Raw genomic sequence first — 27847 nt, forward strand, 5'->3', positions numbered from 1 at the left:
ACAAAAATAATCTTATTGGTGGCATTTTCTAAGTTTTATACAATGACTTTTATTAAACTCTTATAGTGTAATCCTGGCGTTATTATTGGTATGTGCCTCTTCCGAATGTAGAAGTGTAAATGCGATTCAATCTCCCCTTAAAAAAGATCAACAAGCCTACAATAGTACAAATATTCAATCATAATGCTTCGCTCATAGTCTGAGATGGCAGCACTATAGCGAGCATTATTATGAATATATTCTGAATGTGCCACCTCACATAAATGCATAGCAAAACAAAATATTTAATAAAATATCTGAGGAATACATAATCCAGTTTTCAAGGTAATACTTTGTACGGGTTCAAAATATTCTTTGGATCGAGTTGTCGTTTCAAACACCTCATGATATCAATAGCTTCTGGTGATTTATTCAGGTGCAGATACTTCCTCTTCTTAAAACCTATACCATGTTCGGAGCTTATGCTGCCTTTCTTGCCAGATGCCCACTCGTATATGAAAGGTTCGATTATACCCAAAACATTAGGATTGAATGCTTTAGTCGTGGCATTGAAATGAAGATTTCCATCACCAAGGTGACCATAAGCACAGCAACGAGTCACTCGGTCACCAAGTTTTGATCTCAGAACTTCAACTATTTCATAAAAATCTTGAAGTGGGAGCGATATGTCGTATTTGTAACCACAACCTTCCATTAACAGTGATTCTGTTATGCGTTCTCGAACAGCCCAAATACTCTGAAATGAAATTCATTATGTTTTCAAAGAGATAACAAAATACTAAACTCAAACTTATTTTAAATTATTCACCATTGAACGAATACTTTTGATGTAAAAATAATTATTAGCAGGAGCTTTTTATTTACACGAACATCATACTTTTATGTGACTAGGCGTAAAGGCCACGGTTCCGTCATTGACAAGATTTCCTTCCATCAGCGAACCTAAGCATGAATTTAGTTTCTCCTCAATATGTTTCGGATCTGATCCTGAAAAAAAAAAAACAAACAAAACAATTCTAACATATTAGTCATTTTATGTCAATAATAGTAAATATTCCAGCGGCACCTCTTAAATTAACGTAAACAAAAAAATTGCTTATACCAGAAACCTCAACGAGAATGTAGAAAGTGTGTTGTGATATCGGAATGTTTATCTTCAGGTTATCATGGACGGTTTGAGCTGCGTAGCTATCCAACATCTCCAAGGAGCTGAGCATTTCAGATAGGTGGCTCTTGATAGCCTTGACAGATTCGATAACTTGCTGGAAACTTTTGCAACCTGGAATGATTGGTATTTGTATTATGGTCATGAGTAAAAATAAAACGATACCTCATTTGTTAATCACAAGTATTAGAAATCTGTCGGCTCTAACCGTAAAATATCAACAGTTCAATGCTACATAATATGTATAGATGAAATTCTTAAGCAATGAGGTCAGACCTTGCATGCTGAGGCATATTTACCGGGGGAGGCATTAAGCAGGCTATAGGCCTGGGCCGAAAATTCAAGGAATAAGTGGTCAAGAAAGAGTAGAATGGGGAAAGTGCAACAAAACCATAAATATGTCTCTGCTTAGAGATCAGAGAACTAGTTCAGTGAACGACCAAATGAGTGACCCAGAAAAAGTCTAGTCTGCAAGCATGTGAGCAAATAAAAGATGACATAGAGAGCAAGGAACTAGATCAATGAATGATCCAGAGGGTATGCAAACATGTGAGCAACCCAAAGAGTGACATATAGAGCGAGGGACTAGATAACAGTGTGTACAAGCATGCAAGTGACCAAAAGAATCACATAGAGAGTGAGGGACTACATTAGTGAATGACCTAGAGCGTATGCAAGCATGTGAGTAACCAAAAGAGTGATATATATCTAGAGCTAAGAACTAGATCAGTGAGCGGCCTGAGTGACTTCAAGCATGTGTGGGAAAACATCAATTTGATTTCATTCTACTTTCTTCTTTTAGTTTAAAAATTGCTCTTTTGGACTGAATGAATTTGAATATCAGATAAACACACTGAAAAAATATATAGACTCCACCGCTCGTTTCGGATAATAATAATAATTCAATTTACCAAGAAATGCTACAGCAGTATCAGAAGGCAACGTATGACAGACAAGAGCCACTTTAGTAACGATGCCGAGGGTACCCTCAGATCCCATGAACAATCGTTTTACATCGTACCCAGTATTGTCTTTTCTCATCACATTCATGCAATCAAGAATTCGTCCATCGGCAAGCACCTGTGAAAAAACAAAATAAATAGGAATATGTCCCTCACTAATATTTTATACTTCCGATAAATTTGCAGCTGAAATTACAACATAGTAAAATGTATCGAAAAACTATCGCAAAACAACCCAAATGGACACAAGTCCATCACCTTTTAGCAACAAAGGCCAATCATAACTTACAGCTTCCAAACCAAGCACATTGGCATGTAACGACCCATATTTGATGAGCCTGAGTCCACCGGCATTGGTTGAAATGTTTCCTCCGATCTGACAACTTCCTTTAGATCCCAGATCCAGAGGAATAATGAAATTACGTTCTTCGGCAAAGTTATTTAGTGACTCCAAAACACAACCAGCTTCACATGACAGAACTCCTGAAATATAAAAAGGTAAAGGAAATTAGAGTAGAACGGAAAAAGTACGACAAAGCCATAAATCTGCCTATGCTTAGAGATCGGGGAACTAGTTCAGTGAGCAACCGAAGGAGTGATCCAGAAAGTGTGCAAGCACATGTGAGCAACTAAAAGAGTGACCCAGAGAATATGCAAACATGTGAGCAACCCAAAGACTGACATATAGGGTATGGGACTAGATCAGTGAATGATCCAGAGTCTCTCTTTCGTAAAGGATGTATGATTCAGGTATATGACATAGCCTGTTGACATGTTGCAAACATGGTAGAAGATGCTTTCGGCATCACTCAAACCTGCAGTCGTCAACCCATATTGCTGCTCAGCCTTTTGGCTGTGAGATGCTTGCCTGAATGAATAAAGTGACACATTTTAATAAACACAAGTGCATTTTGTCTAACCACCCTAGATTTACTCAAATTGCAGGAGTAGAATTGAAGCTTGTGCAGTGTCTAAGGTCGCAACTGGGGTGTGGGGGGTCTGGTGCTGGACTAGAGGGGGCACCAAATTTATACTTTAACAGCTCCTTAAACATTATACAGAGGTGCTGTATAAACTATGTGCCTGCCTCAACTGACAAAGCATGTGGTTGCAGCCCGACAATGTCTAAGACGGGGAGTTTTAAACCTTTCAGACATTGCGAGCCAAATTAGAACTTTGCATGAAGCCTGCCGGCCACCAAGTCATACTGAGGAATCCCCTGTTTTTTCAACACAGGGTTCCCCAAATAATTCTGAAACTATTTTTTCATTAAATTTACACATTTTCATTAATTATGAAATCATTTCTTTCACAGTAATTCCGTAACTATTTTTTCATTAATTATAAATTTTCATCAATTATGGAATTACTTTTTTTCAATAACTCGAAAATCGCTATTTTTTCATTAAGGTGTTTTTCAGCATTTCTTAAAATCTGTAATTATGTAAACCTTTGAGATGATGCATTTTACTTCTTGAAGCATATGAAATCAGGTCTAACAAAGTGTTTTGGCCCCGGGTTCGCCAAAGTCCTAATAACTGTGCTCTTAATGTATCAAATGCACTGCATTACCACCGAATCTAGAAAATATCTTGCAGTTCTAGATACAGCAGTAGATTTCAGTAGCCAGTGCTCTTTGATTTTTTTTTAAAAATTAGATTATTAAAACTATTAAACTACAGATTCTTCTGTAGTTTAATAGTTTTCTATGTGAAATAGCTATTTTTGCAAAATGGTCGGTGGGCCATGGCAAAAAGCTCTGAGGGCCACATTTAGCCCACAGTCCATGGATTGAAGACTCCTGGTCTAAGAGGAGATATTGGATAGGAAGAGATAGGATTTTGGAGGAGATATTAACTTTTTAAATCAGTATTTAAACATCTGCATGATTCGGTGAGATGCAAGTGACCAGATCATTAAGGGACCAAGTTGTAGGTGCTCCATCATGATAATGGCTCACAGATGAATCCTGGTGTCAGATTACCTGTCAAAGCACCACATTCCGACATTTCTACAACCAGCTTATTCCCCCTGATCTTGCCCCATATGACTTTTTCCTTTTAAAGAATTTATTTAAGGGGCGATGATTCTCAGGTTACGAAGAAGTGCAGTGAGCTGCAACGAAAGCACTACTAAACCAAACATGCACCTCATCCATATTACTCTGCAGAATAGCTAACAAATTGGTACATGTTGGAATATGCATGTTCATGTTCTGAAAAAAAAAAAATCTGTAAAGTTTGTTCCTGGGTGATGCTTGTTATGTGTAGTGTGCTGCCATCAATTTTTCTAACTATAAGTGAAGTGTAATGATTGAAGATTTTACAATTTTAGACCTGTTCTCTTAGGTGAGACTTTTTAACAGCGGTGAAAGCACTGGAGGATGCAGGGCTCCCACTCAAAAAAGTAGATTGGGGAGGGTACCCCATTTAGACAACATAATCATAGCATAATAAAAGAAAATCCCTAAAAAATGTTTTTCATAAAAAAAAAATCCAAATTAAAATTTTCCCCCATAGCACTATTTTAGTATCCTGCAAGATTTACTCGAGCCAAAGCAAAATGACTTCATTGCAAAAGCAATTTTCGGCTATAAAATGGGGTAGTAGCAACCACACATAATTCTTTTCTGTCTCTCCTCACATTATATATTACATCCTTTTTTTTTTTTTGGAGTCTTCCACAGTCCAGTCTGTCAACTCTCTTCGACAATGCTCAATGCAAATTAGGAAGACACATGCAAGTTTTTTAAGAATGACACTCTTTCGAGACAACTTCCAAAAGCACAGTGCAAAATGTGTAAATTACAAGGTGCGATGTCAATAAGTCAAGGTGAAGCGAATGGTCAATGCCAGTATAATCGTTTTTTAACAAATGAAGCACTTTCATTTCTAGCTCTTTACTGAGCATTGCAAATATTGTTTGCATGCCCTAAAAATACAGAAGACAACTGAATGCTATAAACTTAGAATAGGTCTACGTATCTAACTGCTTTATTATGCAAACTGTTGTTCCGTCTATACGCAAAATGTGGGCCGTAATTTTAAATTACTGTCCAAGATTATGATGTAGTAAATACAAAATTATATTTTACATCCAGACACAAGGTCTTAATGACTGCTGCTCTACTTGTTTAACCCTCAAACTAAGCAAATGGAAAATTAATAAACCAAATGGTCCCCATCCGGCCCCCTCCCGCCCCAAATAACCTTAAAAACGATATAATTTCTGCTTCAGCAGAATCATTAATTGCAACCTACTCGATCTGTATTATTTAGAAATATATCTCAATTATTTTTTTATTTAGAGAAAGATGTACAGAAAAACCATAATTTTGTAGAGATACTTATCTTTGGAAAACCTTCATCTCTGCCCCTACCGGGACTTGAACCTGGGGCCCTCAAATGCTTTATTCGAGGGACACGGGTTTGAGTCCTGGTAGGGACAGAGATGAAAATTTTTCCAAAAATCAGTATCTCTACAAAATCAGCCAGTTTCTCTGTTTATTTTGCAATATCAATTATTCCCTCCTCAATTAAAAACAGTTACACAAATTTTGTTGATAGGATTTGTGTGGTAAAAAGTAGGACAGAACAGAGAAAGTAGAACATTTTACCGAAAAGTAGAACAAGTTGGAGCCCTGAGGAGGATAAAAAAAAAAATGCTTACACTGCATTTACATCTTCATATGAACAATAACTGCAGAGGGCAATTACTTTGATAATTTTTGTCGCATCACGGTCATTTTCTGCACACGAGGGCTAATTAGACCAGGACCTACAATTTATTGCTTATTTCAAACGGCATTCTTGTTTTTTTTATACTCGTAGCTGACAGACCCTTGATGGGGACTCCCTTTTTTGTACCAATTTTTTCTGTGGGTCATGTCACCGTTTCTGTTGCACCCCTGTGTCAGGAAAGTTTTCTGACAAGAACGAACCGGTTATCGAACTCGTGACACCTCCGAACATCCTTCGGTACTTTAGGCGAGTATCTTATCAACCTGGGCCACCATGCCCAATTACTTTGAAGGAGATGCCATATCAGCAGATTGTGTCTGTATTCATTCTTCTGTAATAAAATATGTTTTGGAATTTTTTGAACATAGTAGTAGGAACAATTTCAAAGAAACACAGCAGATAAATTCAAACTAAAATGCACAACAAATAAATTACATGAACACACACTCTTTACCGGTCACATCATCGAAATGCAGAATTTTGTTCATTAGACTCGTAGAAAGGACGACTTCATCGAATATTGGCGTGCTTCCTCCAACTAGTCCAGTATTACCACCTTGGGGACAAACCGCTAAATTATGCTCATTACAGTATGAGAGAACTCTTGATATTTGCTCGGTTGACTTCGGGCGCAACACTAAGGTGCTGGTACCTATAATAAGATAATATAAAATTTAATAGAATAGTTTATTGAATTGAAACACCTGCACAATATGAAATGTTTAAAATCTAAGTCACAAATGTCAAAAGTCGCTTGGGAAGAAAAGAAACAAAAATTATTGAAGATGCTAAGTTAAATCTGTTTTAAAGATCACGTAACTTCATGATTCCGAAACAGAGCTGACAGAGTTTGTTGCTCTCGATGACTCTTTTGATCACTCATTGACCCGATCCTTTGCTCTCTAGGTCCATCTTTTGGTAACTCACTGGCCTGTTCTCGCTCTTTCAATCCCTCACTGACCTGTTTCCCCTTCTGGATCTGTTGCTCTCTAGGTCAATCTTTTGGTCACTCTCATACTTGCTAACTTCATAGATCACTCTTTTGATTGCTCATTGACCTGATCCCTCCCTCTCTAGATCCACCTTTTGTTCATTGGTTCCTTGCTCTCAGTCCCCTCACTGACCCGATCTCTTGTTCCCTGAATCACCTTTGGGTCACTCACTTAAGTCTTTTTTTTTTGGTCACTCACATACTTGCAACTTCCTCACATCACTCTTTTGATTGTTCACTTCGCTCATTCCTCAGTTCAACCTTTTGATTACTCACTGACCTGATCCCACACTCCCTGGATCCCCCACTTTGCGTCCCCTGACTTTCTAGGTCATTGTAATTAAGTCCTTCTTGTGCTTGCAACTTTGCTAGATCACTCTTTTGATCATTTACCAACGTGGCCCCTTGTTTGCTAACACTTCGATCACTCTTACAAACTTAGTCCCTAGATCTTTTAGTCACTCACTGACCTGATCCCATGTTCTCTAGATGCCCATGTTTTTTTAATTAGGCCCCTCTTTTGAACACTCACATGCTTGAAACTTCTCTAGATCACTCTTTTGGTCCCTAGTTCTCTTGGTCACTTGCTATCTTGGTCATTCACTGACCCGACCCCTCACTTTTTCGATTCCCCCCCCCCCTTGTGTCTATCGCTCAAACACTTATGCCTCTATTTTCATCACTCACATGCTTGCAACTGCATGTGATTATACTTTTGATCATTCACTGATCTGGTCCCTCATTCCCCAGTTCAACCTTTTGGTCACTCACTGACCTAGTCCCTCTTTTGGTCATTCGAATGTTTGCAAACTCTCGAGATCACTCTTTTGGTTGCTCAATGGCCTGCTCCCAAGTACTTGAGATCACTCTTTTAATCACTCACAGACCTGGTCCTTTACTATCTAGAGGCCAACCTTTGGATTCTTCACCGTATAGGCCCCTCGCTTTCCAGGTTATGGGCGGAGATATGGGGGGAAGCAACCCCAGCATCAAAGGTGAAGTCGACTAATTCGAAGGTGATCTAATGCATATATGTATAGATAAATTAACATAATCATCGTACCCCCACCCCAGACTTCCAAGTCTATCTCCGCCTATGTTACTCACTTAGGTCCCTCTTTTGATCCATCCCATGCTGCCAACTTCTTTAGATCACTCTTCTGGTTGCTCACCGATTTGGTCCCTCGTTCCCTACATTACTTGTTCGGTCATCCACTGGCCCAGTTAGTCCTTTTCCTCTAGGCAGAGGTGGATTTATGGTTTTACCGCGTTTGGGTCGTACGTATTTTCACCGCCCTTCCATTCTACTAATTTTCTTCACTGCTCATTCCTCAAATTTACCACCCCTCCCCGGAACTTTCCGCCCTGGGCTGAAAACGCACCTGTAAATACTCCAAGTATGGAATGAATTCCGTTATATTTCTAGGATTTTTATATTCACTAAACTCACTATAGTAAGTGGGCCCCTGGGAGAATTTTGCCCTTGGGAGGGGTCTCCTAACACGGATGCGTCAATAAATACCTGTTCGACTTCTAAGCCAATCCGTGTTGTATGTCTGCAGTTCATCGGAGTCTGTGATAACAGAATTTTCACCTAAAATCCCCTTGAAAAACTCGACGTCGCTTGAGCTTAACTTTTTGTAGTCACCACGGACGGTAGAGCATAAGCGACGTCCATTCAATTCGGATTTTCTTAAAAGTCTCGTTGGTAAATCTCCATTGCAGAAAACGCTTTTAGCTAGTCTCTTAACATTCGATTTTATTGACAACATCGTTCAAAAGGGCCACCAAAAGGTGAGTAAACTACATATTTCCACAAGTTAGCAAACAGATAAGATGCTCTATTTGTTTGCAAACATCGTCTTCCAATTGTTGCCAAATGTTTACAACTAATTATTCTATTCGATTTCCATAACAATCCGAATACAAGTTTATGTCACAATGAGATTCAAATGGAAATTGATGATTCAGATGCTTTTGAATTTTGAAAAATAGAATATATTTTAAGATTTGGATGAATTTTTAAATCACTGAAAATAAATCAATCTAAAAATTTTAATATAAATCATTAGGAAAAAGTAAAATTCGTTTCTTTTGTCGAAAATTCATGAAAAAAACATGACACCAACAAAAAAAAAAAAAGTCCAAATACGGGACGTATGGTCAATTAATGACCATCACTTCTACACGGCTTTGACTAATGATTTAAAATTATTTCCCGCCAACCCCTATTTTGTGTCAACAACGTTGAGCTAATTGTGATCATCGACCCAATTACGTTTAAAAAATCGACTAAAGTACACCTTGTAGTCGACGTGAGAGTTTCTCCTACTTAGATAATGGGTATAACCGGGCTCTTGCCCTTCATCAAAAACTCTTGCAGGCCCGCAAATATAAGGGATTTCCCGAAGGGAATCGCGGTGGCCATCGATGCCTACAGTTGGCTGCACAAAGGGGCCTTCTCTTGCGCCGAGAAGTTGGTCAAGGGCGAAAAAACTGATGGGTGAGATTCAAGCTTTCATTTTAATGCTATCTGCAGTTTGCGGAGAGTGATAATTTTTTTTTTCATATGTGTAAATAAACCAGTCCAGGGCCTGTTCCTCATAAATTCAAGCTCCTGGGCAACTATGCATTCTTGGGGTAGGCACATAGGCCTACACAGAATTTTCTCAAGGGAGGTTTTCCGATTTTGTTTTCTTCTCAAGAGAGGGGGGGGTGTTTACGTTTTTTCCCTCACTACACTACTCTCGGCTTGGGGGGAGGGGGGGGGGGGTTAGAACCCCAAAACCTCCCCTTTTTGCTGACACCAATGGGTAGGCATATGTAGTCCTTTTTAAGGCTGAGGCATACGCAATGAAAGGGAGCATATGTGTGTTGTGCCTATAATACAAAAATTGCCTATTTCAGGACTGTTCCCTGTTTTTCCCTTGTTAGTATCAGGCTCTTGTCCAGTCTTCACCCAAGAAAGATAAATGTACCATTATGTAATTTATTTCAGTACAAGTTCGATCGAACTCTTCCCATTCAGTATGTGTATTGTTCTCATTGAATTCACTATGAAGCATTTGAGTATTGTCAAGGAATTTTTCTAGAATGAATGTCGCGTCATTTGAAAGCCCACTTGAAATTTCTCTATAGTTCATTTTACTCATTTAGAAAGCATAGGTTGAAATAGACTTGAATGGCTGGGGGAACATGATTATTATTGCTGGTGGGGGGGGGGGGGGGAAGCACAATGATGATGTCAATTCATATAAGCCTATACATTACGTCAGTCGACTCCATCTTTGATGCTGGAGGGGCAATCAGTGCCGTCTTAACGCATGGGCCCATCTGGGCATGGCCTGGGATCCTCAAGAGAAGATGGGCCTCACAAAAATGAGATCCGGTTGAAATTTTCTAGGATTTACCAGGCAGGGCCTCCGAAAAACTACTTGGCCCAAGGGCCCATGATACTCTTAAGACGGCCCTGGGGCAATGCTCCTCATATCTCCGCCCATGCTAGAAAGTGCAACAACAAAATGAATATTACTAAATGCTGTCGAACGAGCCAGTATCATGGATGGCTATGATTCCATAAGTGAGGTTGTTACCAAATTGGCAATTTCTGATTGTGAATAGGTTTTGCCTTAGCAATCCTGTCTCCGTACAATGAATATGCTACTAACAAAGCCAGCGATTGGCCAATTCGCGAATTGGTAGATTTCATTATAAATTGACCTTGGCCAATGTCAGAATTTCAGACTTTGACTAATAATCTTGCAAAGTATCTGGAGATTCCTGGCCTAGGTCTGAAAAGAAAAGGCACAAGTTGAAGTACACATTAGCTATGGCAACCCATCATATTACTACTTGTATTACAATGTGGTACTCATTTTTAATTTCAAAATTTGGCATGAAAAACATGTTAATATCAGGACTGGACAAATCCCAGTCGCCAGTTGCCATGGCAACTGAAAAATTGGTATTGACGCCTTGTTGTATGTAATTGCTGGCTGAGAGCAGCAGAAAATGTTCGGAATTCATAGCAGTGCCAACATGAAAGAGGGACATTATGCTACTATAAAGAAGCATCTTTTTGGACCTTGGGGTAAAAAAAAATTTTAGCACTAAAAATTGTTCTGCCACATAGATTTTTTCGCAATTTGTCTAGCCTTTGTGCATATTATTATATAAATAGTTTTTTTTCTCAAATTTCTTCTTTTTACCTTTGCCACATGGATCTGATTCAATGTGGCAATGTATCACAGGTTTATGATAGGAAAAAATGGATTTGTAGGGCTATCAAACAATCTTATATCAGCATATCAAAAATTGACCAGGGATCTCTAGCCACTTTTCAAATTTGTCTGCCAAATTCCGAATAATTTCTGTGAATCAGGCATCGGCTAAAACTCTTAGCTATTTTTTTTGCAAAATGGCTGCATTTCAGAAGACTTTGGCAATAACATACACAAGAACTCAGGTTTGCCAGAACCATCACATTTTGATGGCGAATAAATATTCTTACAAATCTTTTTGTGTCTGTCGCTGTTGGAGAATTTTTTTTTTTAATTTTTGAGAAAAAAAACTAGGCCTTCTATTTTGTTAGTGTAAGACAAACTTCTGTTAGAAACTGGAGCGTTTTCTCATCAGATTAGAGAATATTTTTCGCCAAAAATAATGGAAAAATTAACGAGCCAAGGATGCATATTTAAATAACAGGCACAAATGCAAGAGAGCTGGGACACACGCTGATGACAAATGAAATGAAAAATGGTGCTTTAAAGATAGCGTTTTTGCTTGAAAAAAAATTCTGGTTGGCAATGAAAAATTTTGAAAGAGCCAAATGTCACAATAAGCTAATAGCGATAGGAAAAAATTGCTAATTCGACAACAACCTTGCTTATTAGAGTCATACCCTCTTTCACTCATAAAAAATTGATTATGTCTTGAACAGAATGTTTCCGGGATTAGAACTGGGAATGTCAATTCACTGATTGATGTGGCTCCACTTCAAAGCGGTTCTGACACAATGTATATTTTTCAGTGACTGAAGGCTAACTATATTTTTTGTCGACCAATTATTTATCTTGAAGGCATAGTCCCACATTGCCAATCATCACCAAATGTCTCATAAAACTGTCTCTATACAGATATGATCAACTTACTTAATTCAAATTGCTTTCCATAAAACTGCGTGGATCTAACCATCGCTGAGAGTGACTTCTCTCAAAACAAGCATTTCCTATTCAGAATGGCGAACATTAAATGCTGCACTCTTAAAATTTACTGTTGATGTGTATACAAAGTTTCATGGATATGTTATAATTATTTTACTATTGTATGCACAGGTATGTCCATTACTGCATGAAGCAACTGAATATGTTACTGGACGCTGGTGTGAAACCCATCATGGTTTTTGATGGATGTAATTTGGAGTCGAAATCTGTGACCGAGAAAAAGAGGCGAGAGTATGTATGCAGCTTTTTTTTGCTACGTATTTCAGAACAAAAACAAAACAGACTGAGCACAACCGGGCTGTGTCGCTTACAGGATATAAGCTTATGGCTCCGAAGGACATGTGTGGTCATGCCAGAGAAAATTCTGAGTTACAAAGAGTTGGATAAAAAATTGGGTTCCCTATCATGGTATCTAAAGGACCCCTAGAGTTATGTATGTGCATTCATATACAATTTAAAAAACCGTGCAGTGTCATACATATAACGAAGAGAATCAGATTGTAAAATGAGGTGAGGCACTATTTATAGTACCTAGACGACCCTTAGACAATATGCATTCAAATAGGAGATTCAAAGTAACATGTACTGAATGTACATGTACATTGTATGTGTACAATGTATATGTACACATACTGAATATACATTAAATGTACATTCAGTATAAATGTACACACAAAAGTGTGAGACTGTGCCAAAAAAAATAAGTAAAAATAAAGAATAAATCTGGGATCCTGATGTGGGACTTAAAAGGTTCCTGAGTCATGTACATTCAGATGAACTTGTTCGGATTTTCAAAAAATCATCAAAATTTTCCGACTAAACAAAAAGCATGTCTGTGGGCTGGCAAATACAAAAATTATCACGTTATACAAGGAGTTCGAGCCCCTCCCCCATATTTGAGGGAGCCCAGAGTACCCTTTGATAATATTTATTTATACAATAATGTTGGCCGAGGCCTAAACATGAGAATGCGATTGATGGTGACAGAAAAAAGTTTTACATTTTTCGAAAATATAAATAACATGGGTGAATCAACTACTGTGGAGGGGAGTAAGTTCCAGTTAGTTATGGCATGCAGACAAAAGCTAAATTTAAAGCAGTTGGTAGAAGCAGAGATAGGGTTTATCTTAAGTGAATGATCAAGTCTGCTAGAGATATATGTTGGCTTGGAGATAATACCGGTGGTATCAAAATTGAAATGTCCATGGGGAATTTTTAAAAAGCATGGTTAATTGAGAAAAAAGACGGCAAGTACTTAGAGGGAGAAGATCAAGTTCGCCTTTAAGTTTGGAGACAGAAACAAAGGAGGACCAACTGTCGTAGATAAAGCAGACAGATTTATTTTGTATTGATTCCAGCTTCTCTATATTGCAAGCAGTGTAGTGGTCCCAAATTTTGGAGGCATAGGAGAGGACTGGAAAAATATTGGTATTATATTAAATATGCATCCAAATGCTATAGATTTAAAGAAGCGTATACAAAAGTGTGAGACTGTACAATAAAATCAGGGGGCACTGGTATGGGACGTAAATGACCCAGAGTCATGTTCATTCAGATACAATTTCAAAAACCATGTGCAATGTCCGATATAGCAAAAATAATCATGTTATATATACAAGGGGTTCACGACCCATTTGACAATATGCAAGTACGATATTCATTACATCCTACAGCTAATGTTTCTTTTTTATTAGTTTGACGTTTCTTTTTTATTAGTCTGACGTTTCTTTTTTATTAGTTTTATATCAGCACACAGTGGTTATATAAAATTTATGACATTAATCGGCACACTCATAGTATAGTGATACCATTCATGACAACAAGCACTTGCTAACAGTTTTGATTTAGCTATATGCATGTGTCCTTCCCACATCCTAGGAAATTTCAGGCATTGATATCAATTTTTAGTTGCCATGGCGATTGAGTTTAATTAAGCATTAAGTTCTACCATATACCAAACATTATATAGTCAAATCCTATGATAATGAACTTCAAGAAACCAAAAATTTTGCTAATATATTAATGAACAGAAGAAGAAATCTATGGGGGGTGGGGGACCCCAAATGTTTTGTTATATTATATCAGGAGATTAGTTTTATGTGAGTTCAGTTGTATTTCAATAATATGTTACAGTACCATGAGAGTCAAGAGCAATAACCAAAATATAAATTCTCTAAGTCAATATATCCTGAAATCACATTTGTTGGCCAGAGTGGTGTCACTATATCTCAAGTGTTCCTATTATTCATGCTGATACCAGTGTTATTTTCTCTGTACTTTTTGTTTTTGAGAGTGAAATATTGCGTCATAGTTGAGAAATTCAAAAATTTTCATACATAACGTATTATTTTTTTTAGAAATCGGGAGAGAACAAGACAAAAAGGAAAAGAATTCCTTTGCCAGGGGAAACTGAAAGAAGCGAGAGAATGCTTCCAAAGATGCATTGATGTCACTCCTGAAATGGCATTTGAAGTCATACGAGTAAGCGTTATAAAGATATTAGATAAAATGACTCTGTCTCATTCAGGGTATACAGCAGAGGTCTTCGGCCTTTTTCCTAGTGCACTGCCTGTACTAATCATCATAAGAAGAGCACTATTACATGGCAAGTTTGATATATGAATGCGTGCCTTGAGTGCAATTTGTACAAGGTGTTTAATTGGAATGTTGAACAAATGCTTGCGAGCACAGAATTGAACATAAGCATTGTGAGCGCTCTAGGTGCTTGCGAGCAACAGGTGAAAGATGCCTGGTATACAGTTTATTTGTGACATAATAGCAGGATATAATATATACATGTTTGGATTCAATCAAGGCTATTGATAAAATATCTTATTAATAATGTTGCGGTAATGTAAAATTTTCTTGCAGGCTCAAATCCACCAAAAATTTTTTTTCAGGATTACATAGGTGCTTATGCTTCCAATTTTTCAACCTCATTAAAATCTTCCAGTCTGAAACAAGATTATTCTGATTTTTCATATATTTACAGAAAAAAAAACCCAAAAAATTCTCACATTGTGGCTTTGCATTAATTAAAATCTCTCAGTCCTTGCTAGGTCGATCAAGTTTCCTTGAGAGAAATACCAGAAATTGCTACTTGTTGTCAAATATGGTACCAAATGTGAAAAAGTTTCCAATTGATGCTAAATTGACACTGAAAAATCATGAATGATGGGGAAATAAAGCGTTGCCACAAATCACAGTGAATTAAAATTGAGTTTTTCAGGGAAACTTTTCTTTAAAATGACTAATCTGTGAGAAAAATATTTATAGTCAAATTATATCATAACATAATTTACAAGTTTGGAAAACAGGGCCCCTGTTCAGGACATTTTTTTAGTGAAGGCGAATGATATTTTGCCACCTAAAAAATCCCCCCCCCCATTCTGTTAGAACCCTGAAAAATCTGCCTTCTTGAGTTAGCGTCTTCTCTTGCTATGTAGTTCGCAGAATTCACGATCTTGCGCCCTGTGGGCAAAATGAATCTAACTTGATTGCAGTGAAGAGAATGATAATGCAAGAGGCTTTTTGGAAAAAGCAGATTATTACAATTACTTCTCATCAACTGGCAATGGCAGCAGGTCATTAAAAGTCAAGATGGTCAAAATTATGGGGGGAAAAATGGATGTCCCAGGAAAACTGGTCATATGGTCACCCTATGCAGTCCCTAATTTTTTCAGTTTTATTTTTATTACGTTTTCTTCGCTGGTGAAGCATTTTGTCATGTCATGAGAACTACAGAGTTTTCGCCTGGGAATTGGCCCCTACGGGATTAGATATTTTTGTCATGCTTAGAAACTGGTGCTGTTAGCAACTCCATCACTTATTTCGTTGGATTTTCTTAAACAAATTTTAAATTGTGTTAAACATATATTTTTAAAAATCTAACTAAATATCGCTGTTCTTCAACAGCAGTTGTGTTGCCAAGGAATGTTATTGCTCCTCAGATTTTCTGCAAATGTTTGCAACATTGAACATAGGTATCTACGATGTTGCAAACATCGTAGATACCTATGTTCTGTGCTCTTCTCGCATGGATCTGTCATCAAAGAAATAAAATTATGTGAAAACACTTGTTTCTGTATTGTATTTATATCTGATGTCATAAAGTTCCATTATTTATCCCCATGTTGATTTTGATAAAAGATAAATTTATTTTACAGGCTTGTCGAGTAAAAAATATAGACTGTATAGTTGCGCCATATGAAGCCGATGCTCAGTTGGCATACTTGAATATCAGCAAAATGTGTCAAATCGTTATCACTGAAGATTCTGACCTGGTCCTTTTTGGATGTGAAAAGGTATTCTTATGTGTTATGTATATTTTTTATACCTTCGGCAGTGTTTGCCAATACACATCTAGATGCATGATTCAAACATCAAAATTCAATTTTACCCCCCCCCCCTCTTTTTGTTGAAGTGTAAAAATACTACTACTAATTTTAGGTAATTTTTTTTAGATTCATTTCTTACCTATTAAAACAATACTCTTTCTTCTGCAAAAATACCCCTTAAAATTTTGAAGGGGAATTAATTTAGAAAAAGATTACCTTTTGGCTGAGACAATATGCTAGGGAAACAATGTCGGTGAACCGAAAATAATAGAACTACTGCTAGATGCGTTTCAGAACTGTATGAAGCTCCTCCTTCAGTAGTCAAGAAAAATTTAAGATTTCAAAAAGAGAAATGCTCAATATAGCAGGAATTACTCGCTGTTCAAGACAAAGAGTCAAAATGAAATGACCAGTATTACGAAGAAAAGGAGGAAAGAAAAATGGTGGAGCCAATCACAAACGAGAATGTGATGCTGATGGAGAAAAAAAATTATTTTTGAAACTGTTGCCAGATTTTCGAGGAGGGTTGATCATAGATTCAACTTTTCATCCGCCAAAATTATTCAAAAATGCCCCTCACCGTTTGACCCGGACTTTTACGAATCATTCCACATCTACAAAAACTCAAACCAACTGGTCAATGACCTCCTAACTAGCACACCACCCTTTTCAAAAGTCTGGCATCACTTTCTACAATAATTTTTTTTTCTCCATCAGCATCGCTATCACATTCTCATCTGTGATTGGCTCCACCATTTTCCTTTCCTCCTCCTTTTCTCATATTGCTGGTCATTTAATTTCGACTCTTTGTCTTGAACAGCGAGTAGCTCCTGCTATATGGAGTATTTGCTTTTTCGCTATCTTTCAATTTTTCTTGGCTACGGAAGAAGGAACTTTAAGGGTAGAAATATTGCTCTTCAAAATTATATTTTCAGATAAAACTGACCTGCGGTACATAGTGTGCTCTGTGGAAGCTACCACAAATTTGGAGAGAGTGAATGCAAGCATCTATATTAATAAAAATTACCATATAACATGACATCACAAACCATGTTTAGTCTATGGAAATCATGGGACAGACATTACTAGCTCATCCAATACCTTCTAGCGCATTCTAAAATTCTTTCTTTGGCACTGTTGACTTTTCAATGATGCAGCAACTTTAATTTGATTTTGCTAGAAAAGTTTTTTGCAATGCCTTCAAGCTCTTCCCAATTGAACAAGTTTGACTGTAACTTATTCCATTTGTTGATGAAGTTGTATTGTATAAGGATTATTTTCTCTGTTGAGTTTGCAAGTTGCTTTTGTAGTATTAGTTGTTGATCTGTGAAATCACAATATATATATATATATATATATATAACGCTATGTTCTAAATCGAATTAATGTTAGATTCTTTCTCATCAAGATTCTTTTCAAGATGGATAGCTGTGGTGGTGGTATGCTTTATGAGAAAGAGAACCTACCTAAATCGTTTGGCATGCAAGCTGAGAAAATGAGCTTTGAAAAATTCAGGTACATGTGTATTCTCTCCGGCTGTGATTACCTGCCATCTCTACCTGGTATAGGGCTGGCTAAAGCATGCAAGTTTTTCAGTCTCACCAACAACCCTGATTTGAGGAGTGTAAGTGTGTGTTACTTCTTTATTCGTCTTTTTCTTGTACAAACAAAGTACAGTTAAACCTACCTAATCTGAACTGATTGGGATCAGACCTCTTTTGATTATTGGGTTTTTTAATTGGGCCTTAGACTATGTATGACTACTATCTCCGCTTTAGTAAAGTTAGTCCATAGGCGGAGATGGACTTGAAAGTCTGGGGGGGGGGAAATGGTCATTATTGCATGATGATGATGAGATGATCGTCAATTCATATATACACACACATGCATTAGATCAGCCGATTCCACCTTAGATACTAGGGGGAGGCAATGCCGCCCCCCCCCCCCAGATCTCTACCCATGGTTTGGCCTTTAAAATATTTGGATTGGCATCTAGATTTTTTTTTTTTGATTTGTCAAGCCTGGCTTTAAACAAGATTTTTTCAAACATTTTTTGACAATAAGTATTATTTACATGTTGAGACAAGATGGGCACAATAGCCTGACTTGAATCCCTCCCTACTCCCCAAAACAAATTGGGGGAAAGGCCCTCAGAATGACTCATCTATATACTATGAATTTCTACCCCCCTCCCACATGTCCTTATAATCTCATACATTATGCATAATTATGTTTAAAATTTAATTGCAATTAACATTAAAATAGAGGCAAGCACTTTTCTAGGAGTCCATGATGCTCTTGTACATAGCATGGATAACAGAGTGAATGTTTAAAATGTAAATTTTTATCCAAATATTATTCTTGAACATTGAAAATTTCAAAGAAATGTTTGAAGCTCACATTTTTCCTTTAGATGTTAAATAATCAGTTCTCATGTTTTCTTCTAATTCTATTTTCACTTATGTCAATCAGCATCAGATGAAGCATGACATGCTATTGTTGTATTTCTAGGTTTTGCCGAAACTACCCAGCTACTTGAAAATGTTGAAATTGGTAGTTTCACCCGAGTACATAGATAACTTCATGAAGGCGAACAATACTTTCTTATATCAGTTGGTATACTGCCCAAAGAAAAAAGCACTTGTGCCTTTGCATCCATACCCTGATGATATTAGTGCTTCAGATATGGAATATGCTGGAAAGTATCCTTGTCATTGTGGTTTTTTCATTTCATTTCCTCTGAAAATGTGATTTAAATCTAAGCTATATATATCATGTTCAACTTTTATACAAAATATAAATTATTATCAAGTATATTTCATGGATTCATTTCGCATTCAAACATTTCAACTGGCATCAATTTTGGGCTTTCCATACTTTGGTGTTTTTCATGTGTCACATCAATCAATATGATCTTTTTTTCCCTTAATTGAACCATCTTTTAACAACTGGGAGGGCTTTTGCTTGATGAACACTTACGTAAAAGTTACTTTATCTGTGCTTACAAGGTAGACCTAACAATTCCTGTTTGAAGCATTCAATTTCAATTAAAAATTAAAATGGATTTAATCGGAACTGAAAGCTTTTATTCATATGATCAAAGAAATCATTGTATCAGGGTCGAAGTGATTACAACTAATTTCATTTGAAATGCAAAATAAAAATTCTTTAATTCGAAGAAATCATTAGTTGCTAAAACTACATATTCTTCAAGTAGTTTGGTTTCAAGGCTCAATCTTTTGACGTACAGGTTTTTTACCCCAGTAATTCAAAAATGCAATAAGAGGAAAGTTTTTTCAATATTTAGACTTTTGTACCTTCTCTTCTGAGGAACACTTTCATGTGCCACCATCAATCTTCCTTTATAAATAGTAGTACTTAAATCATTATATATATATATATTTTTTTTTTTTTTGCATTGCTGTCATGGTTCAATAGTTTTTAGTCTTGTCCCTTGCAGTATTTCTATGAGAATTTTTCATCAAACACAGAACTGGTTTTTTTCCTCAACCTTTTCTTTAAAGATATTTTCCTGATGAGATGGCGGTGCAAATAGCCAATGGTGATGTCAATGTTAAAACACTACAGAAATTCAGAGGTTTTACTCCTAAGGTGATTGGCTACTTTCCAATTTTTATTGTAACTTATAGTCAGAGCATATTCGGGATGAAATCTATTTGCAATATTATTGTTAGTAAGCTTATCGATAATTTAATAATAAATTTATCAGTGAACAGTAATCTGCATGGATGTTTATTTATCTAGTCATGAACTTATTAGTAAGCTTTGTATGTCTTCTCCAAAAACAATACCAAAACAACTATAAAATAATCTGCCAGGATGTTGCTTTTGAGTTCTGAAGACAGATAGCAGCATTTCCTGAACACATAACAAGCACTCTTCAGAAAAAACTTAGTGCACAATGAATGCATAGCCTGCACTAATTCATTTGAAATTCCTCAGAGGAATGCTTACAAGAAGCAAGTGCCGTTTAGTTAACTGAGGTAAAGAGATAGCAGAAGTTACAAATTATTTCAAAGTGCTATAGAAATATTGAGTTAATTCCAACATTTTAAAGATTACTGTTTGTAATAAAACTGATGAGATTTTCCCTGCTGCAGATTTATTTCTCAATAGAGTTTCTCAGGCTAAGTAAGGGCTCATCATTGGTACAAGTGTATTGAGAAAGAAATTGTACCGACACAACTAACGTAATTGTTGATGGTGCACAAGGGATTATATATATATTGATATTTTTTAATTTTTTTCAATGAACATGTTAAAAAAATCAAATTTTGGTTGACTAAGGAGAGGGAAATGAGTGTCCTGCATCCCTTTCCTGGCATACACCTCTGTCCCCATATACGCCACAGGTTTTCTTATTCAACATTAATTTTTTTACCTGTCAATTTCATCATCAAAATTCAAACTTGAATTTTTCTGAAAATTGTTGTTCAGGTTCGAAGACCGTCATATGTTTGAGTGAGTTCTCAACGTTTCCTCAACACTAGTGGTTGGCATCATCAGGAGAATTGATAAAACTGGATCAACAGCCACTAGTATTGGGGGAACATTGAGAACTAACTCAAGCAGATGGTGGTCTTCAAACCCGAACAAACAATTTTTATCAAATGATGGCCAAGAAAATTTTATCAACTATTTAGAATTTTTCTGTCATGTATTTATTTTTTTATATATGACATTTCTTTCAGATATCTTATTCAATGATTCCAATTGAAATTTCATATTTTCCAGAAAAGCATTACAGAAAGCTCATTCAGTAAAGGTGGCAGCTCTCTTTTATCCAGTCAAAGAATATCTGGCACAGATGAACGGAAATCATCATCTTTCCAGTTCAAGCACCGTAGTCCAGAGTCTGTGTCATTGCTGCCGTCGTCGTCATCATCTGTGAGGAAGCGAATTTTCCAAGAAGGTGGTTATTTTAAACTACTGAATGTGTCAAATGTGTTTTTTTTCTTTTCCTGCTGTGAGAAGGTGTTTTGATCAGATTGTTCTCTTACTTTTCATATTGATTTTATTTACTTATTTTGTTTTTATAGACAACGAAAACCAGGATCTTGAAGTGCAAGACAAGTTGCTGTTTTCTGTATATTTCAATAAGAAACTGAAAACAGAAGAGAACGAAGACGAAAGTGTTGCAGATGATTCCGGTTTCTCCAGTGAGGGTATTATAGAAACTACTCCTAAAAGACTTGAAATCCCTGACAAACAAAAGTCAACTGAAAGTCTTGTTGATGGTATTTCTCCCTTGAGGAAGTCTCTGGCATCAAAGATATTCAGCACATCTCTAACAAGCAGTAGTTCACCTCCACAGAAAATTGTCAGAAGCAGGTGAACATGATTATCTTTCAAATAACTATGTTACTCCGAACTAAATTTAAATAAACAGAGAGTGTATGTACATATAAAGGTTGAGTTGCTTTTGAAATGTGAATATGGGAATCAACCCATTTGCATCAAAACTAAATTTGCTACTCATTGTATAAATCTGATGTGCTTAACTCGCATTTGGTAGGCATCACCATTTATCAATAACAGACCTAGTTTTCATGTTATCCTACCAGTACAAGGAAAAACTACATTATTCTGATTTATTTGAATTAGAGTTGAATTCTGACCTCCAAGTGTTTTTCTTTACCTCCAGAAGCAATAGCAAATTTTTCACTGTATATATCATTTCCAGTTGGAACAACCAATGTGTGTGGACTGTTCCACACTTGGTTTAGTAAGTAACAATAAAATTTTGTAGAATACTTTGCTTGTTGATGCAAATGAGTCAAGTGTATCTCAAAAATGTTAATGACAAGTTTTTAGTGCTGATTTTCCATCACTTATTGGCCTTGATTACCAAGAAGCTAGTGAGACAAAAACGTGAAACTATCAACTATTTCTTTAGAAAAATTAAGTTCCAAGCTTGAAATTTTTAAGCAAAATGAATTGATAACTCATCTCTATGTACACAATCATTCCTGAGGATTTTATCATTTGCCTTGAGATTCAATAACTTATTTTTATGTAATCATGTGGAAGTGATCACTTTTCCAAAGCTTTGATTTTGATTAAATCCATGGCACATGCATTGTAATTCCCCCCCCCCCTTTTATATTTTTCCTAGCTGGATGGTAGGAAGAAACATCCAGATTGTCAATTTAATGATGAAATCTCAATGAGGCAATTAACTAAAGTTTTTCTGGGTGGTCTTTCTAGTGAAATAGTTTCTCTGGAGAGAGAGAAAACACTATTGAAATACATGAGTAAATGTGATGTGTTTAATTTTATATGTGAACACATTAAGCACGGCATTAGTTATTTACAAATAATAAACTTGTGTAAATGCATCCATGGCTCACAATATTGGAAAAAACGCAATGATCTAACTCTATATTTTTCATCATTGTGAAAACTTTTCAGCTACTATTCAAAAGCTTTCTGCAAAGAACAAATTTTTCTTCACTGGAGAGGAGATGAATTCCACGTGTTTAATTAATTTGAACAGTTCAGTGAGTTATCACTGAACATAGTTCAGTTAACATGAGAACTATGTTAAATTAATGCAAATTGTTTATGAATGTATTAAAATGTCATTGATTTAAAACTATGAGAAATATATAGTGTATTTGTAAGACATCTCTTCGCATTTTCCTAAAGTCACTCTTTCATTTTTCTGGGGCTTAGTTCATCTTCGACTGGAGTATGCCATAAGGTTTTGGATACCTACAGAAGGACATAGGCTTGGTTGAGGGGAGTGCAGGGAAGAGCTACGTTGGCACAAAAGGCTTGAGCTATGAAAAGAGACTTGATTTCTTGGATATGTTTACATTGCAAGAACACAGGTGTCTGGGGGATATAATCAAAGTGTTTAAAATTTTCAACGTGATGGATGAGATGGATCATGAGTTGTTATTATTCTGTCAATCAACTACTTTGACAATGAGGCATCGGTATCATTTAGTGAGGGACAACTCCATGTTGTAGTGCAGCAGGGAGGTTTTCCGTAATAGGGTTGTGGATAAATGGAATGACTTACCTCTGAGGGTCGTGAATTCGAAAACATAATTGACACTTTTAAAAAACAAATATGATAAATCAGGATAAATTGAGAAGCTATTCATATTTAGATAATACAACCATAATCATTTTATGGGCAGTGTTTTATTAATCATTAGTTTTTTTTTCATGATATATGCTCTCATTTTGGGCATTTTAGTCACATTTGACATCCATTTTTTTTTGTTGTACATCTTTTTCAGCCACCTCATTGGGCAATTTGCCTGTTATGGTATTGGTATTCACTGAAATCTAATGAGCTCCTTATTCTTCAACTACAAAAATTTACACAATGTACTACAAATGTAGAGGGTATGGGGAGTGCATAATAGATTCCAGTAAATGATTCCAGCTTGAAGAAAATTTGAAAAAAATTAAATGACAATTGATTGAATGCCTCAAAGCTTTTCACCAATATTTGTAAATGTATATTTCATATGAAATCATGAAAAGTGAGAATCTAACATATTCTTCTTTGTTCTCCCAAATGCAGATTCTTTGTCAACAGCAAACGAAGGAATGACCCAGAAACAAATCATGTTGAAAGTGAAAAAGTGAAGGAGAATACTCATCCTAAAGCCAAAGCTATCTCAGGACTAATGGATAGCATAGATGATGAGTACAGACTCAGTGAACAAGACTTGTCTCAAATGAACTCATCTAATTCGAATGATCCATCTGCAGAGTATCCAGAATCTTCCATTGCGAGCACCAGCAGTTGCATCATGGCTGACGGTGAAGATGAAAAGTTGCCTGCAGCTTGCGATGGCAAAGAAAATGAAAAACTGCTCCCGTTATCTAATTACAATTTCTTAAAACCTCATTCAAAGTTATTACTAGGAAGCCAAGGAAGTTCTCTGAATGAGAGTTTTGACTCTATGAACTGTGATGATGATGATGATGATAATTACCAGAGCGTAAAAACAACCCCAACAAAACCAAACATTCATAGCATGTTGCCTCTCAGAAACGTTCGCAGTAATTCTCCAGGTATCCCTAGGAAACCTATGGCTTCTCTTGAGTGTTCTGATGCTGATGTCCTGTGTTTTGACGTAACAGATTCTCCAGTCAAAAATTCTGTTGAAAGCCCTAAAATACCATTCCTTATCAAGGATAAGTCTATCTCTAAAGATGAAGAGAGGAAGGGGACGAAATCTATGTGTTCTTCATCCGACAAGAAATTGCCAACAGGTGATATTTTAGTTGTGTATTCCACCCTCAATATCTAGCTATGATCAGTGATATATATATAGTCAAACTCTGTTGCCCCTCCCATGTCGGGCCTAACTTTCTTAGCATCAGAAATTTTCAGTGAACAAGTTTGCTGATCTCCACATTAAAAAGCTTTTGCCACACAGAGCAACAGGCTTACAACAGTACATATCTTCCAACATCACACTCATAGTTTAAAAAACAGATGGCAGGTGGCATCACTATAACAAACATTACACAGAAACAAAATTCATGTTAGATTCACAACACCTATGCGCACATTCCAACATGTACCAATTCTTTAGAAGTTTTGCAGAGCAATATAAATGAGGTGCATGTGTGGTTTAGTAGTGGTTTACAGTTTTAACAAATACTGTTATAGCAAAAATCTTGTTTTAATGAAAGCTTTTCTAATCCCCCAGATTAGTTTATGTAGGTTCAATGTAAAAATCTGAAATATATATTATTCCTTTTGTAACAAAATTTTGATATTACGAAGTAATTTCTCTTGGAATTCAATATAACAGGATTCTACTGTACTAACACTAGTGAACAAATCTTCCATATACAGGGGTTACATGGGTTCAACTGTGATTTTATACAACACCAAACTCGTTATATCGCTAAAATTCTGTGAAATAAAAGGTGGTCTGTGTATTATTTTTCTTATCAGAGAATTAAAATTAAAACTATAGGTATATTGGAAACCTTGTATACAGTAACCTTCCTCGTCATATTGGGTATGTTGAGAGACAAAGAAAAACCCTACGTTATCAAGGTTTTTATATTAGTTACATTTCTAGCAGTGGTTTTCCATTGTGCATCTAAAAGCCGCCATACCACAAGCTTGGAATGATGTCTCGTGTGAAACTCTCATTGATTTGGTTGAATCCATGCCAAATCATATTTTTGCTTTGATTAGCAACAGGTGGTTATACAAAACATCTTGATTTTGGTAAATTTATATGTAGTTTTACTTTTCCCCCCAAAAATCAGTAGGTGCCTTTTAAAATTTTGTCTATAATGTTTTATGTTATATGTCTGTATGTTTTAGTTTTTCCAAAAAAAAAATAATGTGAAAGTCTCTATTTTTTTTTTTTTTTTTTTTTTGAATTCCCACACTATTTGGTATTAAGTTATTTCACACCGTCGTAAAACAGCTTGGAATTTTTTTATATTTTTTAGTTTGGTCCTTCTTGTGCCTTCACAAAAATTTGAGTGTGTCTTACGATTAATTATGTCTCACAGTGTAGCTTATAAAATTCAAAAGCCTTCCTGTAACCATGATTGCAATTGGGGAGGGGGCTAGAAAGCACATACTGTAAATTACCAATGAATTATTATAAATAGGAAAACCCCTCTGGACCGTTAAGGGTTCAAAAGTTTCGCAGATAAAATTTTTGTCAAAAGGAAATCACACTTAAAAGAAATTGGTGGATGCAGTGGTCAACTTACGTTACTCAAAACTTTTCAACATGATTTGTAAATATAAATTCTTTCTTTTAGATTTCTTTCAGCATCCAAAGAGAAATGAATAATGATTCTGCATCGTATGACACTATAATTATTGTTTTTTTGTTGTTGTTTTTTTTGCGATATTTCAACAGGAAAGCTAACAGGTTGCAGATCAGTTGGACTTTCACGGAACCGTTCAAAATCTAGCAAGCAGCTGAACATGCAAGACACATTGCTGAATTTCAGATTTACCAGGTGAGTCTGGAACTCGTTTAAATTTAGCCACTTATGCTTAGCATCCTGTAATTTTTTCTTGCATTCGTCTAATTATTTTTTCCCCCCCATGTCTTTTAAGTCAATTATTTTCAGATGTTTTCAACTATATCAAAGCTTTAAATTCTTATAATGATGCATAGGCCCATTTAGGCATGGCCTGAGGAGGACTCATGTCCATAGCAGGCTTAAATACAGGACCTGATTTCCACATGGACACATGTGTGGCATTTCCCCAGACCCGCTTAAATTTTAAACATGTATATTCACTGACTCACTTAAGATTTTTTATCATAGTCATAAGAGGGGCAGGGCTAATTTCTGCTTTCCAACCCCCCCCCCCCCCACCTCCCATCTCCCATATGTCAAAGTTGGTCCCTGTGTGAGTTAGAGATCTGTAGAATACTTATCAAGAGTATCTATGGAAATGTAGAATGTAAGCTGTTATATTTCATACTTGGCATGCGACCCCAGCACATCATTTTACGTCAATTACATCGGAACGACCCTGCATAGTACCTCCACAAAAGGGAAGCTCACTGAACTCTGTCCGAAATCAACCTCAACTATGAAAGAAATTTTAAAAAATCAATGAGTAGAATGGGTCTCACTTCTGGTTTGGAGGCACCCTGAATTATATAAAGGGAGAGATGACAAGAAGAAAATATGGTCTGAAAGGGGCTACAGGTGAAAAAATTTAAACACTGATTTAGTCCAGTGTTCTCCAACCTCCTTATACCTGTGGCCAGTAAAATTTTTTAAATAATCTCATAGGACAGGTGAAATAGGATACATAATTTTGAGACCTGCCGATAACGAATGCAAATAAAAATATATAGAGACAGTATCTAATGTAGATCTAAATCAGAGTTTATGTAGCAGATTTGCAAACTGCCCTATTTGTCCCCTATTGGGCTTTGTCCATAACATATATCTAAAAATACTCCTTTTTTCACCTCTATCTAGGGTACCAAAAAGCATGCCGACTTCGTCATGAAAACCAGTCAGCTGATTGATGTGGTGGCAGTCTATTTTTTCATTCAGGGAGATGTTATCATACAAGATTATACTATTTATTATGTCTTCTTGGTGATCAAATGTATTTCAAGTTATTAATGTTTTTTTGTTTGTCGAGTCATGTGATGTTTGGACTACTACAATTGAGTTTATTTCAGTTAACGAATCTGTTTACAAGACTAATTATAAGATTATCATATTTATGATAATGTTAAAATGTAATGAAATATTGACATTCCACAACATGAATTTTCAAAAATGATTTTTTAAATATATGCATTGATATTCAGTGTTTTATCTGAAAATTAAATGTACATTTATATCAAGAAAAATTTGCATCATTTTGTTTTATATCTTAGGGTGAGTGTATCGATTGTCTTGTATTTCTAATTGAATATTCATTTT

General features: G+C 36.1%; 2 protein-coding genes across 2 annotated transcripts; one reads left to right on the top strand and one right to left on the bottom strand.

Annotated features, from left to right (window-relative positions):
- Positions 1-260: 260 nt before the first annotated feature.
- D2hgdh (D-2-hydroxyglutaric acid dehydrogenase) lies at positions 261-8724 on the bottom strand. The gene is made up of 7 exons (XM_089241698.1): positions 8381-8724; positions 6322-6519; positions 2417-2610; positions 2077-2245; positions 1103-1279; positions 878-987; positions 261-736 (listed from the first exon to the last, which is right to left on the bottom strand). The coding sequence occupies exons 1-7, from the start codon at positions 8628-8630 to the stop codon at positions 320-322; spliced, it is 1515 nt and encodes a 504-aa protein (XP_089097824.1). The 5' UTR covers positions 8631-8724; the 3' UTR covers positions 261-319.
- A 354-nt stretch (positions 8725-9078) lies between these two features.
- tos (Exonuclease tos) lies at positions 9079-27766 on the top strand. The gene is made up of 12 exons (XM_089241699.1): positions 9079-9361; positions 12192-12311; positions 14438-14561; positions 16247-16384; positions 17826-18041; positions 18929-19119; positions 19942-20029; positions 21173-21350; positions 21478-21769; positions 23979-24676; positions 26305-26407; positions 27392-27766. The coding sequence occupies exons 1-12, from the start codon at positions 9198-9200 to the stop codon at positions 27420-27422; spliced, it is 2343 nt and encodes a 780-aa protein (XP_089097825.1). The 5' UTR covers positions 9079-9197; the 3' UTR covers positions 27423-27766.
- The last annotated feature ends 81 nt before the right edge of the window (positions 27767-27847 follow it).

Source organism: Pholcus phalangioides, unplaced genomic scaffold, assembly GCF_987345545.1.
Source record: "Pholcus phalangioides strain wild (caught in Gottingen) unplaced genomic scaffold, Ppha-v1.0 ptg000014l_1, whole genome shotgun sequence".
NCBI lineage: Eukaryota > Metazoa > Arthropoda > Arachnida > Araneae > Pholcidae > Pholcus > Pholcus phalangioides.